This window comes from Macaca fascicularis, chromosome 3 (genome assembly GCF_037993035.2).
Source record: "Macaca fascicularis isolate 582-1 chromosome 3, T2T-MFA8v1.1".
Lineage (NCBI taxonomy): Eukaryota > Metazoa > Chordata > Mammalia > Primates > Cercopithecidae > Macaca > Macaca fascicularis.
In genome coordinates, this window is record NC_088377.1 from 168,556,219 (window position 1) to 168,571,965 (window position 15,747).

Here is a 15,747-nt window from a genome sequence, read left to right on the forward strand (position 1 = left end):
TCAAGCATCTTCCCTCCAACAATGCTATGACTACCATAAATGCCCATGGAAATAAGCAAACTCAAACTCAAAGTGCAATTACTAACATAATGGAAGTAAATGACTATGGCCTTTTTCTTAAAAAAAAAATCTAATGGGGACTCTTTCCTAAATACACACACACACACTATACAAGTATAATAAATATGTGTGTGTATATATATAATACATATGTGTGTGTGTGTGTATATATATATGCATGTGCATGCTGGTTTAAATACTGGTCTTGACAATTCTGCCACCGAAGCTAAAATTTATATCAAGTCATCAGTAATGAGTGCATTTCCTCATATTATGATACTCCAATTTTGCCTTTGAGTTTAGATCCAACTGCAATGAAACAAATTCTTTATGGTACATTCTTACCATCAATTGATGCTCGTTTGGGCAAAATTGTCACAGCCCCTTCTGCAATCTCCTCTTGCTGATAGACAGGTGCTATTTTGGATCCCCAACTATCTGAGCCAATCCAGAGAAAATGCCCACTTTGGTTTAGTTTTTTTGCTGCTTCCAATATCCTCCTATAGGAATAAAAATAAATAATGCATACCACATGTATTAAAAATACCACAATTATGAATATTACAAGAACAGCTTTGGGAAGTTGTATATACTCAGTAGGTCACTGTTTAACAATTAACATGATCATTCTAACTGCCCACATCTTATCATCTCCTAAAGGCAATATAGCAAAGACTAACTCCAACACATGTTAATTAGCCTTATCCTTAACCTCATTCACATCATTCTGTCTATCACCCTTGTTTGCCTTATCTCATTCAGTCCCCAAGTTTTACTCTGTAGGTATTTCAGATTTACAAACTATGAGGCAGCAGAAGGCAGTCTGTTATTGGAAGGGAATTACAAGCTTTTATGTTGAACATGAAATATGTTAGAAAGAGGATATGGGACACAGATCTGACCCTACATACAGAAGAAAAGTAATCAGCACCTGATGTCATCCTCATTGGCAAACATAATCACTGCTCGAGCATTAGGTGTTTCTAGCAGGCGTTTGATAATTTTTTCAAATTCTCCAGGTCTTGGTTCACGTGGGATTTTCTGTGACTGAGCAATGCAAACACCACCTATTTAAAAAAAAAAAAAAAAGGCGGGGGGAGGGGGTGATTCAGGAAGAGCATTTATTTAATTAGCAAACTCAATTAGCTGCTTTATAAAAGCACATAATTCTGTATGAATATTATTTCTCAAAATATGTGTCACTCTCACCTATTAAGAGCAATTGTGTTTGTTTGCATTATAATATATTCACCAAATAAATGACAATAATTATTAATCAGACATGGGTTTCTTTCCCAAAATTTAAACATTATTTTTGTAGATATATCTAAGAAAACCAAGATGTATAAGACGTGTGATGAGAGTCAAAAAGTGGAAAGAGGAAGGGCTGTTTTGATTTATGCAACATAAGCCAAAGGACAAGTGACGGAATTAATAAAAGTATGAGTATGTCTTATAGTTGAGACCCTTATTAAGTAGCAAGGTCCTTTTGCTACTTTTATTTACTAGTAGACTTCTCTTAAAGTTAATTTCATTGTATAGCTAATAGAACTGCAGCAAGATCTTCACGCATCAGTGTAACAATGTCTTATGAGACAAGTGTTCTTCAAGACTATATAAGACACAGGCAAACCCCAAAGATGCCAACTCTTGATTGACATACATCTCCACTATGAAAATGGCAGAAATACCATCTCATTTTCACTGTAAATAAAAAGAAAGAACCCTTATTTTGGCCTCTCTTTCTTAGGCAATGAGGGACAAAAGAGAAAAGTATAGAAAAGATCTCTGCCTCTGGGCTGGGGTAGGAGGAGAAGAAAGAGGTTCCCCCAACTGCAATGAAACAGAGAGAGAACATTCTGAAACTAGATGAGAAAGCAATATTAGCAATAGGTTTCAATTGTATTATGGTATAAACAGTATTTTTTTAAGTCAGCTAAGAATTAAATCACCATTTATAGCATTGCTTCAGTAGGCAAAGGCATTTTTACTTCCAAACAATTGACAATGCACTCAGTCATCCAACTGTTATTGGATGCCATTATACTCTATGCACTGGGCTCAACATTGGAAATGCACAGTCTAATCCAGGAGTTACCATCTAGTCTGGGAAATAGGCATTTGAATAAGTTACCATGGAATAGATAATAAAGTATATAATTCATAGGATATTCAATATAATCAGAACACAGAAGAAGGAGTAACTAAAGTGCTTGAGAGAGCTGAATTTTAAAGAGAAAATATACATCCATGTGGGGACAAAGTGGAACATGTCTGGTGGAGGCCAAAGTATGTAAAAACCTAGCACAATCATGGCCTATAGTAGAGACTGGCTGGGTCTGAAGTTGGAAACAATGACCAGGTCCAGCTTGAGAATGGCTTTGTTAGACGTGTCAAATTCTGTAGTCTGAATGTTAATATGTTAAAACTTAATCCCCAGTGTGAAAGTATTAGGAGATGGGACTGTTGGGAGGTGACTAGGTCATGAAAGTAGAGTCCTTATGAATGAGATTAGTGTCCTTATAAGAAAGACTCCAGAGATATTTCTTGCACCATCTGCCATGTGAGGACACAGCAAAAAGACACTGAACCAGGAAGAGGGCCCTCATCAGCTCTTGACCATGCTGGCACCTTGATCTCAGACCTTCAGCCTCCAGAACTATAAAAATAAATTACTATTGATTAAGTCATCCAGTATATGATAATTTTTATTTTTATTTTTTTAGATATGGGGGTGTCACTCTGTCACCCAGGCTGGAGTGCAGTGACCAGATCATAGCTCACTGTAGCCTCAAAGCCCTAGGCTCCAGTGATTTGCCCACCTCATCCTCCAGAGTAACTAGGATTACAGGCACATGCCACCAAAACCGCACCAGTCTCCTATAATAATTTATTATGGCAGCCCAAAGAGACTAAGACATCAAATAACTTGAACTTTATTCTGAAAACAAGGGGAACCCATTAGGTTCATCAGCAGGAGAAGTACGTGCTGAGCTTTATGCTTTAGGTAGACTTTCAAAGAAGAAAAGTCTGGTAGCCAAATGATAGATTTCCAGGGCGCTGTGATCAAACCTAATACATACAGCAGATGTATGACTAACTAGTGCTAGCACATAAAACTATTTTTCTTATAAGTTAGAGAACATTCAAAATTATGCCTGTAATAGCAGGACTCTTAGTAACCTTACAATACATATTCCAGGGGTGGGAATTGTCCATAATACACAGATTGGGCTGTGTCACTGCCTGCAGTTAGCTAGTCTACTGATACACCACTACTAGTTGTGATAATTGATTCATTCCTTCAGTAAATATTTCTTGAGTGCCCAGTATCTGCCAGATACTGTGTGGGTGCTGTGGACACAATGGTGAATAAAAGAAATTCTCTAAGTTCACAGAATTCAGAAATATTATGGGTAAATCAGGCTTAATGCAAAATAAAAAGAAAGAAGAAGAAGAGAAAAAGAAGGGAGAGGAAAAAGAAGAGGAGCAGGAGGAGGAGGAGAAAGAGGAAGAGGAAGGAGGAGGAGGAGAAAGAGGAGGAGGAGGGAGTGGAGGAGGAGGAAATGGAAGGAGGAGGAGCAAGTGGAAGGAGGAGGAAGAGATGGAGGAGGAAGAGGAAGAAAAAAAGGAGGAGGAGGAGAAAGAGGAAGAAGAAAGAGGAGGAAGGAGAAGGAGGAGGAGGAGAAGAAGGAGGAAGCAGAAGCAGAAGAAGAAATAATACATAATTATAAATTATAATGAGCCCTGTGGGGAAGAGCAAACGAATTTAATTTAGATTGAGGACTGCTCAGGGAAAGCCACCCTAAAGTGGTATAATATAGTCGAGATCAAAAGGATAAGAGCATGGGAAAGGGCAGGAAAGGGCCAATGGAGTCAATGAATGAGGGCGAGAGGGGTGGGCAACAAAAATGAGATGGAGATAAGGGTCAGATTGCAAGGGCCTGTGGAAGACTAGGAATAATTAAATGCTTAACTTTCTCACTAAATGTTTCTATTTCTTTGATCTTTGAGTGGCCCATAAGAATATGTCTCAGGTATGAGCATTGCACTCCATGGAAGAAAAACAGATGAGGATCGCTGATACAGAGTGCAGCCTGAAGTGGGATGAACAGGAGGCAATGAACCCAGCCATGGGGTATTGGAATAAGCAGTGGGAAATGATGACTGAGCCAGTGCTACTGGTGCTGGGGAGGAGCAGCTGGAGCTAAGGCAGAATCTCTGAGTTCGAGTCAATGGAGCTTTTTACTGATCTGATGTAAGTAGCGAAGCAATGGGAAACCACGAAGTATGACTCCAAGGATTTGGTCTTTGTGACCAGTTATGTGACGGTATCATTAAACAAGCGGGAAATCCAGGAGGATAAGGAGGAGAAAGTAATGATTTTGATTGGAGGCAGGTTGTCTTCAAAGTATGCATGGAATATCAAACTGAAAAAGTGAATCTGGAGCTAAAGAGAGAGAAGAGAAATGTAATACTTTTGTCAGGGGCTGATAGGTTAGGTAACTGAAGTGTTGTGGGGCAAAGAGGTCACTGAGAGAGAATATTTAAATCAGCAATAGAAAAGGTGAATTATAGAACTCTGAAAAAAATCACCAGGTTTGGAGAAGGAGGAAAGGAGTGATTACATATTTTGAGAAAACTTTTGGAATGAAGTCTAGAGGTAAGTTGAAGACTATGTATAATTTCTTTAAAATGCAAACAAACAAACCTCTGTGAGTGGAAACATTAGGTAACTGCACAAATGTAACACGAAGTAACACTCTCCAGGGAACAATATCTGTTTCAAAAGATGACTGCCCTTTTAATTAAGTTGCCATGATTACTTAAGCATCCCATTAAAGGCATGTTATATGCTGAGTATCATTCTGAGACTGTTACTGACTCTGTAGCCATAAAAAATTAAGTTCTGAAAATTTTTATTATTACTGTTTCAGAAGAAGCAAACAAGCAATCCAAACATAGTTTAGTCTGAATTCATTGATTTATTTATTCACGATGGACCTATTAAACACTTTTGTTTGTAAAGAGCTGAGTTCGCTGAGTTGAATTTTAACATAGCTTAAATCCATTTCACTTTTTACTATTCCCATACCACACCTCCTATCTTTCAACCTGGTCAGTTTGTATTTTCCTGGAAAGAGGCACTGGAGTATTAATCTATTTAAGCTGAACAAATGCTTGTAGAGAACCTGTTCCACATGGCATTGTGCTGTTTGGTGCCTGTAGATATTTTATTAAAGTGTAGATTGATTATTTATCAAATGATTATAGTTAGAAGACTGGGATTATTTCCTGAACCCTGATACCCATTCACACTTTCTTTCTTCATATCAGTCAAAAAGTCAGACAGCTAATCTGTTCGTAAGCACTCATGGTCTACTATGTTTCAGGAGTTACAGACAAAGACTGCCAGTCCTCAGCAGTTATGATATAATTGAATGACAATACGTACACATAAGAAACGTCAGACAAGGATGTAAATTAGGTAACACAGATAACAGCATAAGATATACCACAGTTCAGTCATAAATGACAAATAGGTCATCCCCTAAAATAGTCCTATGACTTCATAAGAGGAAGGGGTCATTACCTACTTTAGAATTTGGTTTTAAAAATCCAATGAAATTCAGAGATTCAGACCTCATCAAAGATACGTTTTCCATACAACACTCCACATCCATTGCTTGACTTTTTAAAGAGACTGTCTTGATTTAAATTCCTGGGGTGGGTGGGTGGAAGAGAAGTTGCCCTTCATCAAATAATTGATCCACCACATCTACTCTTCCATGTCTCACTCTGAAAGATTACTAATTGTGTACAATTCAAGGGACATTAACTTTCCTATTCTGCAGGGGTGTTCCTGTTCTGTAATTTTTAAAGCTTAGTACTTACAGGGAAAATGTTATATTAGGGAATTTATAATTGGCTGTTTTCTAAAATTTCCTGGCTAGTTTCCTTGAAGCCTATGTATTTTTTTCCTTCTGGTTACTTAACAATAATTTAAAGGTCATTTATTGAATTTAACACTTCATGTATACTTTACAATACACATGATCACTCCTTTCCAGTCTCATTCACTCAATGACACCATCTCTATTCCTAATGGCAGAACTTGAAGGTTTGTATCATGACCATCTTTCTGATAAGGAAAATGAGAAACAGGGGTACCAACAGCTTGCAAGATACTGAAATCCAGGTTCAAAACCAGATTTGTCTGCCTCTACGTCTAGATTTCTTCCATCATCTTGCCCATCCACAATTGACTATACCTGTGGCTTAATGGTTTAGTGACTGCAAATGATTGATGCATAAGATAAAACAAATTTAAAGACTTGTTTTTTAAAACCCTGCCAGTTGTCCCTTGTAAATCTAATTGACAGCTACATAAATACAGTCCTTCTGTGGAGTAATAAGAGCTTAATTAAGATACTTGGAATTCATGCAGATTATAGAAGTGACTTAAAGCTCTCCAGCATATAGCCAGTCTACCTCCAAACTTCCCAGCTGTTTCTGTTGATGCGTGTTCTCAGGAAGACTTTTCTGAGGTTCTTGTCTCTCACTTCTTTTGTACTGCAGCAATCATAATAATTTTAATTTTACTTTTTTTTTTGTTACTTCTTTTTCCTTTTCTTCTTCAATTAGAAATCTATGAGTATTGAACCTCGTCTTTCAAATTTATCAGTATACCCCAACACGTATCACTGTGTTTGGTATATAGACTTCAACAAATATTTGTTGAATGAATAAATGCAAGACTTGTGGTAGTTATTTCTAGGATAGAGAAATAGAAATGAGACAGTCCTGCTTTCAAAGACTTCTGCATCAAGTAGGGGAACAAATAGCTATATGTAAATATATGTTTAAAAGTAGATGTCATTAAAAGAAGTAAAAAAATATATACATATGGGTCATGACCATTCAGAGGAAGTTGTCACTGAAATGGGATCTGCCTCCCAAAATAGTTTCTATTAGGGTGCCATGAATTAGATACTACCTAGGCCTTGGTGTATTCATCTGTAGAGCGGCATTAGAATTTCCTCATATTGATACAAGGGCAAATTTGTAAACAATGCCATTTCAGAATTTTTACCTCTGTAGAAGGCTGAGACTTGTGGGTAAGTGGTCAGGTGTCTCAGATATGAGAGATAAAAGGCTTGTATGTATTGATTTGCTAGTGCAGAGAGATGGTGGAATGAGAAAGAAAATAGATTTGTCAGAAGACCTGAGGGTGGCCCCATGTAATCTTGAAAGTCTCTCATTTCTCAGTTTCCTCATCTCATCTCTCAGGCATACTGTGAGAATTCATTTATAAAGGGTAAATTCCTATGCCAATGTGGCACATTATTATCAGTGTTAATAATAGTAATAATCATAACCAGACAAGAATCATCACCAACAGTGAGAGAGACTTGATATTCAGCCCTAAAACATGGGTTTTTTAACAGATCATATTTTTGAACCCTTCACCATTTTATGTGTAGTATTATCAAATATCCTAAATTCTGAAAAGTGATCCTTGCTCACTTGCCTGTGCCAATAGATGAAATGACTAGGTTTCACTGTTGATTTCATTGTTGATTACAATGTGATCGGGGCAATTTTAAGGTGAGAGAATGGAAAAAGTTATTTATATTCTTCGCCCATCCCCCAGTTCCTACCTCCAAGAATTAATTCTCGTTTCAAATGGATTCCATAAGTAGTAAAGATTTGGCTTGAATACCTGAGTTGAAATTAGAATTTTACTCTTTAATAAAATGGTTAAAACTATTAAAATATTAATGGTGCCAATTGGGTTAAGCAAAAGTTGTTATGGAAACAAGCACATGTTCTGTTTCATTCAAACATTTGTGCTACCTTTTTAAGAGGTTGGAATCTAATGTGTTGAGATAATACTGTTGGACTCTCCTAGAAGTAGACCTCAGAAGGAGTTTGAAATGCACAAAATTTGCTCTTGGCATCTACCTGATGGAGGGCTCCAGGGAAGCAGAGAAATCCAGGCAGAGAAATCCGGCTGGCTATGGCCCAGTGACAGGCTGCTGACACCACAAGCTCTGAGGCTAGAATGGCCTTCAGAGTTGCTTTAAAACAGGCCACAAAGGCCAAGCCATTATACCTCCACATCAATCAGTGTGATCATTCATTTTATGCATCAGTTTGACTGGGCCACAGGCTGCCCACATAGCTGGTTAAACATTATTTCTAGGTATGTCTGTGAAGTTGCTTTCAGAAAAGATTGGCTGGAGTGGCGGCTCATGCCTGTAATCCCAGCACTTTGGGAGGCCGAGGCGGGTGGATCACGAGGTCAGGAGGTCGAGACCATCCTGGCTAACACGGTAAAACCCTGTCTCTACTAAAAATACAAAAAAAAAATTAGCCAGGAGTGGTGGCGGGTGCCTGTAGTCCCAGCTAATCAGGAGACTGAGGCAGGAGAATGACGAACCTGGGAGGCGGAGCTTGTAGTGAACTGAGATCACACCCCTGCACTCCAGCCTGGGCAACTGAGCGAGACTCCATCTCAAAAACAAACAAGCAAAAAAAAAAAAAAAAAGAGAAAAGATTAGCACTTGAATTAGTGGACTGAATAAAGCAGATTACCTTCTCCAATGCAGGCTGGGATCATTGAGGGCCTAAATGGAACAAAAATGTAGACCAAGGTTGAATGAACTCAGCCTGACTGCCTGAGCTGGGACATTGATCTTCTCCTGCCCTCAGTGCCTCTGGCTCTCCCGCATTCAAACTACACCACTGGCTTTCTTGGGTCTCCAATTTGCAGACAGCAGATTGTGAAACTTTTCAGGCTCCATAATTGTGTGAGCCAGTATCTGACAACAAATCTTTTTGGTTCTGCTTCTCTGGAGAACCCTGACCAATACAATGAGTCATCAGATCTGGGCCACTCTGGAAGAGGGGAAGGTGACCTTGGGCAAGGCCTCTAGCCAGGGCAGTCCCTCACTCAGAGCTGAAGGCTGCCTGTCTATAGCACTCCCAGAAAGAAATAACAGGTCCTGCACTGATGGGATCCTGAAGGTCAATTCACCATATGTACATTAGTGTTAATAATGTATCATTGAAATGTATACAAAAATGAAGATACCATTTTTCTGAAACAATAGTATACTATTGTTTGCCTTATAAGGCAAGTAATTAATAGAATGTTATTGTTTAATGTTAACACTCCTTCAGAGACGTCTTGTTGCACAAAGAAAGGCAATCTATACAAACGGTAGAAAACTAGAATTGTAGCCAGCACAAATAGGAGAAATAGGACCTTTCTGGTATTTCAATAAAGAAGTTTTGTTAAAACAATCTAAAAGGATAAAGAACTATGTTTTTAGTTGTTGCTCATTTATAAGACAAAAATCTCTATTAATAATAGAGCAGGAGAAAAATAAAACAAGAAACAATATCACGGCACCAAGTTCCAACTGTGATGGAAATTGAGGATTAACTTATTGGGATGAAATTACCTACAAAGCTGTGTATAGAATACTAAGTGTGCTTTTTAAAAAAACAACATGAGTACAGTATTATCAGTATCTCAAGTTGGTTCACAATTTCTATCAAATTAAATTCTATATAAGTCAACTCAAGTCTCTGGTTATAAAATTTTTTAGAGCCACATGGCAGACTTTGGTTTTGGAGTACAAATAAGCCAACAAAATTACCATTTTATCAATTGTTAAAGAGAATGACTAGAATATTGGTTAAAAATGATTAGACTTACAGTTTGCCCATAAGAATTTTGCCTAGAATTAAACATTTTTTGATCTAATAAAAATGTGATACAGCCCATCCACCATTATTTATTTGTTATGAACATGCCTTCAGATAACAGCAATGAGCAAAACAAAATAACCAGGTGTTTTTTTTAAGGCAACAGAAACATATAAGCTCTCTACCCTAAATATCCTTAGCATCATTTATATTTCCATCTTTCCGAAGACATAAGTAAACTAACAATTTGACCTAAAGTAATTGGTCCTTTAGTGGTAGTTGAGTAAAATTTGTTCTATGGTTTAAATAAGTGTAATCACGCCTCCTGTAACAATATTTTCACCTCCTCATGTGGTGCAAAACTGGGACTTAGCAGGAAAATGCACAACATGAAACTGTAAGTTTATCAGCTTAAAGTGTACTTTGCAAAAGAGAAGATTTATCTCGCACATCACTGTAAAGAAAAAGTGTTATCTCTAACAACATGGATTAAAAGAGCAAAACTGCACTTATATTTATGTTCATTTTCTCTTTCACACTTTCAAACATTTTATACTTTTTCCTCTATCAAATGCCACGTGGAATCTTAAAGGGACTCTGAAAAGCAATGCAATGAAGGAATGATACAGAAGAGGCATGCACTACCATGCATGGGGAAATAAAGACAATTCACTATGCAATGGGACTGCAACAGAAGCAGACACTTCGCAAAAGAAGACATACGGGTGGCTAACAAACACATGAAAAAAAGTGCTCAACATCACTGGTCACAGAGAAATGCAAGTCAAAACCACAATGAGACATCATCTACACCAGTCAGAATGACTATTATTAAAAGTCAAAAAATAACATACTGATGAGGCTACAGAGAAAAAGGAGCACTTACACACTGTTGGTGGGAATGTAAATTAGTTCAGCCACTGTGGAAAGCAGTATGAAGATTTCTCAAAGAACTAACAACAGAACTACCATTCAACCCAGCAACCCCATGACTTGGTATCTACCCAAAGGAAAAGAAATTGTTCTCCAAAAAAGACACATGCACCTGTATATTCCTCATAGCACTATTACAGTAGCAGAGATGTGGAATCAACCTAGGTGCCCATCAGCAGTGGACCGGATAAAGAAAATGTGGTAGATATACACTGTGTAATGCTATCCAGCCATAAAAAAGAATGGAATCTTGTCCTTTGCAGCAACGTGGATGCAGCTAGAGGCCATAATCCTAAGCAAATTAATGCAGAAACAGAAAACAAAATACTTCATGTTCTTACTTGTAAGTGTGAGCTAAATCTTGGTACACACAGATATAAAGATGGGAACAATAGACACTGGGAACTCCAAAAGGATGGAGGGAGTGGGGCAAGGGCTGAAAACTTCCTATTGGGTACTGTGTTCATCATCTGGGTGATAGGATCAACAGAAACCCAATCCTCAGCATCACACAATATACTCTTGTAACAAACCTGCACATGTACCCCCCAAATCTACAATAAAAATAGATACTTTTTAAAAAAATAAAATCATAATTAAAAAGTAAAGAAAGGACCTTGGCACAGAGAGCCCCTTTCCTGCTGTCTGCAGATGTACTCTGAGAGAGATGCTGTGATCTGGAGGTGGATTGGGTCTAGGAAGGTTCACGCTGGGTTCTCACTCAGACACAACTCACCACAGATCTGGAGGTCTGCTCAGAGGAACAGAGGAGTCTCATCTCTGGGGTCAAACTTCCTAGGTCCAAATCCTGACCCTTCTCTTCTTAGCTATGTGAGACTGGGTAAGTGAGGTGGCTTCTTTGTACCTCTGTCCCTCATCTGAGGATTGAGAGGATGCCACCCAAATGGGCTTTGTGAAGAGACTCAATAGACACTCAACACATTATGTTTTCCTCAGAAAACACCTGTTAGTTGTAAATTGTTTAAAATCAAAATCAACAGCCCCCACACAGAAACAGTGACTGTCTTTCTCAAGTGATATTCACCTGCATTATTTCTAGAAACCTCAAATTTTGTTCCCCAAGTATACACAGAATCACATCTCATACTAGAGATTCCTCAAGGGGGATATAGAGTCAGCTGCAGAAAGCTGCATAGTTAGAAGAAAAACTTACGCTCACCACAATAGAAAGGAATGTCTGATATGTTGCCTCTTCTTACCTCTTCCTTTGAATTAGAAATGTCTAAGGAGACATGGGTATAGGAACTTGGAAAGATTCAGAGAAACAAAGAAAGAAATATAAAAGAAGAGAACCAGGAAGGGGAAAGGGGAGAAGAGAAATGGTGTCAGAGGAGAATGAAAGAGAACAAGAGTAGACAGAGGAGAGCTGAGAGAGAACACCCAGTCCAGAGGTATCTATGGAACTGGGCAGAAAAGGAATTCTCTGTAGGGTCAAAAAAGCAATTGCGAGGTGAGGAACAATTGGAGAAGGAGCACTTGACTAGGTTTAAATGAATTTCATTAATGTGTTATGTGCATTTGTATTTTTTTGGATTATTTTTGGTGAGTGATTTGTGATCTTTATTTTGTTCTGTCTGTTTATTTGTTTTTGCCATTTCAAATTAGGTTCCCAGATTCTGGAGCGAAAAATATGACAGGAAAATTTCAGAAGAGAAAACTAACTCCCTCTAAATGCTCAAATGACCAATATGAACAGACTCTCGGACATATTTTCCAGCCCATTGCCTGGAAAAACCATTTTGACAAAGACAATATTGAAATCAAAGTGAGAACTGTTTAAATTTCTTACCTGTTCTGGACTTTAAAAAAAAAAAAAACAAACACCATTAGACTTTGAATTAAGCCCATTACAGAATTAATAATTTCATTACAGAATTGTACCAATTAAACACCCCAGTGTATCTCTAAGTCTAGTGAAGCCTGATATCTGTGAACACTCACTGGATGTGTGACAAATACATGAATAAATGAGAAGCCACTGTTTCCTGATATAGTGAAATTATCTAATAAATAGATAAGCATATCCATGTTTTAAAACCACCATCATTCAGAAAAAGGCAAAGTATCTTGGTATCTGTGTTATATGTGTACATATCATAAAGTCATTTCCAAGTCATAAAGGTATTTCCAAATACCTTCTGCAGATAGGACATTCTCAACAGTACATCAACAGCAGCTATTAGAGCTTGTAATCTATGTGCACTGTTCTACTCAGCACCAAGTAATATCTGATTCTACTTATCAGCATTACCTGTGTTTTGCTATGTATTAGCTTTCAAACAGTGAGGGGTCTTTGCTCAAAACAGTATTTTCAACAGATACAAGGACTGAGATTCTCAATTTAAGAAAGAAGAAACTGATAGCAGAAAGGTCATTATTATTTTAGCCAAATAACCCTTCTGAGCAAGGGTTGTACAATGACCAATGTATGGCAGTAACCAAACTATGAAATGAACTTCAGAGAACAAACATCAGCACCCAAAGCATTTAAAAACTCAGTCTTTCAAGGAAATGCAAGTAACATGTAGTGTTTCCCTAGGTAATGCAAGATCGTTCCCTACAGGAGGATTTGATCCATGTGCTTAGTACATAAAAAGGTTAAAAATGCAGTTATGTTTTTAACTTTTTGGATACTACTAAAAAGAAAGGATCGTGAATAGATGTATTAGATAGCAAGCCATCTAACATTTTCTTGGGCTCCAGGGACAATCCTACCCTGGCCTTCCAGGTAGCTAGGACTACAGGTGCGTGCCACCATGCCCGGCTAATGTTTTTGTTTTTTGTGGATATAGGGGTCTTGCTATGTTGGCCAGCTGGTCTCAAACTCCTGGCCTCAAGCAATACTACTGCCTCTGCCTCACAAAGTGCTGGGATTACAGGTAGGAGCCACTATGCCCAGCATAATTCTTTGAAGAACTCTTGTCAAAATACATTTTGGACTAGATTTTATTCAAAATAGAAGACAATTAGTAGCTTGAGAGGCAAGAACCTCCTCCAACCACACACACACACACACACACACACAATTCTATTACCTTTTCCTTAATGAAAGATCTACTTTTAGAACAAATAGAAAATAATAATATATTTGAACAGAAAAACACTATTTCACTAATGTTTTAATATCTAATTTCAGCCTCATAATATCCTAATGCTATCAGGTTAGTAGCGTAAACATTTTAAATTTCTTTTTACATGGAAAAAACTGTCCCCAAGATCACACGGCTATTGAGGAGTCAAATGCAAACCTTGTGAACCTAATCCTAATAGAGAATAATTACCGCACTTTGCTGTTATCTCTCAATAATTGTCTCCTTGGTCATTAGGTCGCCTCAATGTACATAATTAAATACAATATCAACAGGTAAGGTGGTATATTCAAAATGTGTACTTCAAAGTTTTACATCGTCAAGGCTGCATAGTTTAGATAAATGTTTTTTGGTCTGGTTCAAGGTAGACAGAAATTTCATTGACTGACATCCTCTCAAAAGAGCCTATTGCAAGCTATTTTCTCCATAAACCCGGGTCTGCCTGTCATTCCTCATGGAGCATTAGCTGAGCTCTTGCTACATGCTGAGCTCTCTGTTAGAATCTGGAGTTCTATGAATGAATAAGAAAACACAGTCCCTCATCTTCAGGAGATAACAGTAAACAACACAATATGTAAACAGATATTACAATTTGATGTGAGAAATGCTATAATATAGGGCAGCCTAGAGACAAAAGACCAAGAAAATGGAACTTGGCAACTGTAAGTAAGACTCACTGGCTCTTGCCAGCGACCTTGGAATTACGCAGTCAGAAAAGCAAAAGAATAGTTGTATGATACACTGATACGCATCAGAATCAACAAGTCAGAAAGCATTTCAGAAGTGAGATTATGCTTGATTCAGCCAGCCAAAAAGCAGCAAAATCTATTTCTAATGGATACTACCAGTCCACAGAGATGCATATTTCCTTTGACAGTGTTATCATTAAATATGATGTAATAAACACTCTGTTTTCTGTACAAAAAGATTTAATCTCACTTTTCCACAATAAGAAGCAGACAACTCATGTTACTGTAGAAGGAATACAGAAAAAAAAAATAAGTTAACCGTTAAAATGACCACTGGAAGAGGAAACAAGAACACATCAATCCTAAGAATGAAGGATTTCAGCTGGACTCAGTAAAATGTAATCACAACTAATCAAACAGCTATCTACAAGGCTTTATTTTAATGTTAAAACACATAAGAACTTGTGAGAATAGGTTTTTAAAAATTTATTCCTATTATTGGAAATTCTGAAAATGTGCAAGCCAGGTCAATATTGCATAATTTAAAGATGCACTTTCAAACAATCTTTTACTGAAACCAAAAACATCTACATTCTCAGTGTTATAGGAAATAGAGCAGGTGTTTTATAACATTCTGCATTAAATGGTATTGTTTATCTAAGGGGGTTCTTAGAAAAGAACATTAAGCTTTCAACAATCCCAACATCATCCAAGAGCAAAAATGAAAACCGATCAGAACTGCAAATGACAAAAGGATAACAATTTGTTACTTCATAAATTTCTGTGATATAATTTCTACAATTTCCATTCATGCAGTGACTTCCAGACAAAACTCATTCTCCTTGCAAATGCATTATAGCTTGACCATATATAACATGTAAATATCTACAAATGAAAAGAAGCTTAGCTTGTTAAAAAAAAAAAAAATCCTGGAATATAAACAGAGTAACAGAAGCACTCATTCGAGTTCACTTATGGTATGCTATCCTCTTCTCATCCCTGCAGTGGAGCATACCCATGTTCCCTCTGCATGACCCTGGGCAAGATGTATAACTTTGAGGCTATCAGTTCCTTCATTTGTAAAAAGAAGGGTGCTTGACAGGATGATCTCAAGATGCCTTTGGATTTCAACATTTTGTGTTTCTATGAATATACCACATAGCTGCCTCCCATGAGTACTGTGAATTATGTAAGTTCTAATATGGGAATAGAACATCATGTAAAATACAATAAATTGC

General features: G+C 37.5%; 1 protein-coding gene across 2 annotated transcripts in view; it reads right to left on the reverse strand.

Moving 5' to 3' along the window:
• The window catches only part of GRM8 (glutamate metabotropic receptor 8), an 814,595-nt gene that overhangs the window by 455,621 nt on the left and 343,227 nt on the right, over window positions 1–15,747 (reverse strand). For both annotated transcript variants that reach the window (XM_074036649.1, XM_065542532.2), the window contains exons 4-5: window positions 992–1,127; window positions 406–560 (exon numbers count right to left, since the gene is read on the reverse strand). In XM_074036649.1, the coding sequence (XP_073892750.1) occupies window positions 406–560; window positions 992–1,127 (291 nt within the window). The remainder of the gene's footprint in view (window positions 1–405; window positions 561–991; window positions 1,128–15,747) is intronic.